At 41.4% G+C, this 3467-nt stretch overlaps 1 protein-coding gene across 1 annotated transcript in view; it reads left to right on the top strand.

The window, feature by feature from the left end:
• Nucleotides 1-1314: 1314 nt before the first annotated feature.
• Nucleotides 1315-3467, top strand: part of GPR137B (G protein-coupled receptor 137B) — a gene marked incomplete at its 5' end in the record, with an annotated part of 11555 nt that continues 9402 nt past the window's right edge. Inside the window, one exon of the mRNA XM_010136381.1 lies at nucleotides 1315-1537. Within this exon, the coding sequence (XP_010134683.1) occupies nucleotides 1315-1537 (223 nt within the window). The remainder of the gene's footprint in view (nucleotides 1538-3467) is intronic.

Here is a 3467-nt window from a genome sequence, read left to right as displayed (position 1 = left end):
TCTGGCATTAGACTGTGAGGTTTAAAGGAACTGCCTCTAGCTGCCCCTCCTAAAAAACCAGAGCTCCGCCCTGGAAGGTTCAGAATGAGCACCATCTTTCCACCGAGAGGGAATTTCCGTGACTTGCTCACTGCCAGATACAGCTGGAAAGAAGGGCATTGATTCACAAGCAGGGACTTTTAGGCTTTCAGTTCTTGCTGTTACACATTTAAAACATCTCAAAGGTATATACCCCTTCCTTACTTGCCCTCTGAAAAGAAGCCAGCTATGCTTCAGCTTTGTAGCTGCATTGATGCAATCCCAAAAGGATATGAACGTGTGAAAGAAAAAGATCACCACTGGGTAAAGTATTTTTAAACAATCAGAATTTGATTACTCAGGAACAGTCTGGATGTTTGTTGTCAGCTAAATTCAAAGTTCCCAGCAGGCACAAAAAGCTGTGGCCAAACCTCTTGTTTAGTGACTGCAGGTTATGACCCCTACTAGTAATCACCTTGGTCAGCAATGATAATGAAGTAAGCAAGCGACTTATATTGCAGGTATCAGTGCTGGGTAGGTGCGAAAAAACAGATGGAGAAAAATAGTGCAGCTCCTGGTCTTCCCTCTGTCACATTTCTGATCCAGCTCTGCTCCTGTGCTTGTGCAAATGAATGTTTTGCCTGGCATAGATGGCAAAATGTCAACCAGAATCAATATGCATATTTAAATTTCTTGATGTTTCTTTCAAGACATTGCCCATGGCCAAGTTATTTAGGAAAAGGGACAGAGAATGATGCTGGGGAACCAGTAACTCAGAGATTTTTCCTACTGTTAGACACTTCCCTAGTTTAATATGAAATCTGATGGCAAACATCAGTGATGCTTCTCATGACAGTGGCGGTGTGGTAAAACCAGGGTCAAAACTAAACCATTGCAGGCAACGAACCTTGTGTGAGGTTTCTCCTGTCAGTGAGTAGTCAGAGGGTTTGTGCTGTATATGAAGTGTATGCTCTAAGAAAGTACACATGTATTTTAAGTAGTTTTTAAAAACTGTGCTGTTGTATTTCTGCTGCAAACAGTCTTCCATGTTTTGCTGCTTGCCATTAGTGTCTTTACTTACAGCTTGTTGTGTAACTGTGAAAACAGGTTTGAAATGAGCTAAGTTAATCTCTCCAGCAATCTGGAGCACTTTAATTTGGACTCGGGCAGCTGGTCACTCTGTCAGCTGTGGCAGCCTGACACGTGCAGCTTTCATTGCTTAGATTGCAACTTCCATCTCATGATTGACATTTGCTGAACAATGTCACTAAAACTGTTTTCTCCTCACTCTCCCAGGTTGCCCCTCTACCTGGCTTCTCTTTTCATAAGTCTCCTCTTCCTCTTGGTGAATTTAACATGTGCAGTATTGGTGAGGACACAGAATTCAGAGAGAAAAGTCATTGTCTCTGTCCGGGTGGCAATTAATGACACGTTGTTTGTGTTGTGCGCTGTTTCACTCTCCATCTGCCTGTATAAGATTTCCAAGATGTCTTTAGCCAACATTTACTTGGAGTCCAAGGTAAGGTACATTTTCAGTTCTTTTCAAGTACCTTCTGAGAGACAAGGGCAGTGCGAGACAAAGGCACGCGTTCTTTAGATCCCCTGAGAGCTGGAGGCCTTAACTTCACAGCTGGCACTTGGCTGGCCATCCTGCTCAATGTATGAATTAAATACTAAGTGCTAGCAACAGTGCTTTTGGCTAACTCCCATGACTCCAAAATACATATTTTTGAGGGAGTTTACAAAACTTACTGGCTGGCGTTTCTCACAGTTGTTTTTCAAGTGGATACTGCTTTATCCAGATCCCCAGCTGAAGAGCACCTCATTTCAGGACTGCTGCATGTAAGTGGTCTACACTTTATGATCCTGCAGCTTGTCAAATTATTGCCTAAGTTAAATGTTTGAGGTAGCAGCATGCTGAAAATAAGCCAGACAGAAATAGGAATCTCCCTTTATTTGCATACTATCCTATAGATGAGAACATGTTTTAAAAGACTTAATGCATTATAAATTCAGTGGGGAGAAGGGGAAAGAGGTCTCTAAAATTACTTTACAAAATGTAAGCATTTACAAAATGATCTTTAAAGAAATACTCTTAGCTTTACAGCTTTGGACACATTCAGTGGTCAAGGCGCTGGGTGGCATCACGTAAGCCTGCAGTGTTTATTATAAAATTAGTGAAGGTGTTTTGTGTTTATAAATAATGAAACAGGGCTGTCAGAGGTCCTTGTGTTTGCAGTAAATAGTTAAATCTTAAAATAAATTATTAGTTTAACCAATAGCACATTACCTTTACCACAACAAACCTTTCAAAAATGTAAGTTTCAGCTACCTTTTAGAAAATCTTTTCATAAAATTCCTCTCCATTTACTTAATCAGATGAAAGGAGTACTTTTCCTGTTTAAGCAAATCTGGCTGTACTGCACAACAACTGTGAGTTCAAGGCTGAAGAGAAGATTTAAAAACACAGCTTAGTTTGTTTTGTTTCTTTCAAGCCTGTCACTTGCTGACCAAAGGGCATAGGCAATGGATTATTTTACTAGTAAGAAAAGTTTTTCTACTGCTGCAAATCACAAAAAAGTAAATCTCTGTAACAAAGCAGCGTTAACCAAAGGGGAGGCTTTGGTAGATTTGGTAGATTACTTTGTTCCATTTCCTCCTGCTGCCGGAAATCTGATCTTCTTTACTTCAAGCTATTTCACTGACACCAAACAAACTCTAATGTTATTGCAGACAGGAGGACATAGGGCACTCAGCTGATGAAAGTTTGAGTGTGGAAATGAGAAATAAAGAGTGCTTTGCTCCTTTCTGCTGACCTGAAATGGGAGTTCTTCTGGGGACTTTAAGTGGGATTTAACTGCACATACTTAGGGATACAGATGGCTGGAGTTGGCAGTGAAAAAACATCCTGGTTTAATTTGCTAGTGTTGTGTTGAAAAAGCTGGCTAAAGAAGGAAAATCCATTCCTTGCAGTGATATGATAGAAGTAGCATTGGAGATCACGCATGCTCTGCAGTGCATGTAGATACGCATCGCTACTAGCAGCCTTTTATTTGCATCTCCCATCCACTGGCGTGTATCTTCTGACCATGTGTGAAAAGGCATTCACCTCTATGACCTCTGCACCAAGGCTAGACAGCACCAAGTTGGTGCACAGCCCTGCCCTTAGGTGCCGACTTGGCCATTTCTTTGCTGGCCAGAAGTAGCATGTGGTGGGACACGCTACAAACTTGGGGCTCACCCCCCTTTCTGTAGGGACCTGTGACTGCAAAAGGATTCCTCAGGTTTTGATTTTACTGCTGCCATTAGGTTTTGCTTTTTGCTCATGCCACTTGCTCAAGCCTGCCAGCAAAATCAGGACACCTTTACTGCCTTTTTTCAGTTTTTTTTCTTTTCTATTAAGTTTGTTGTATCTCTAGCGTGCTAACTATTAAGGAATGACAGCTATG

Source organism: Buceros rhinoceros, unplaced genomic scaffold (genome assembly GCF_000710305.1).
Source record: "Buceros rhinoceros silvestris isolate BGI_N320 unplaced genomic scaffold, ASM71030v1 scaffold14625, whole genome shotgun sequence".
In the NCBI taxonomy this organism is placed as follows: domain Eukaryota; kingdom Metazoa; phylum Chordata; class Aves; order Bucerotiformes; family Bucerotidae; genus Buceros; species Buceros rhinoceros.
Note: the sequence above shows the minus strand (reverse complement) of the source record. Positions and strands in the feature narration are given on the sequence as shown.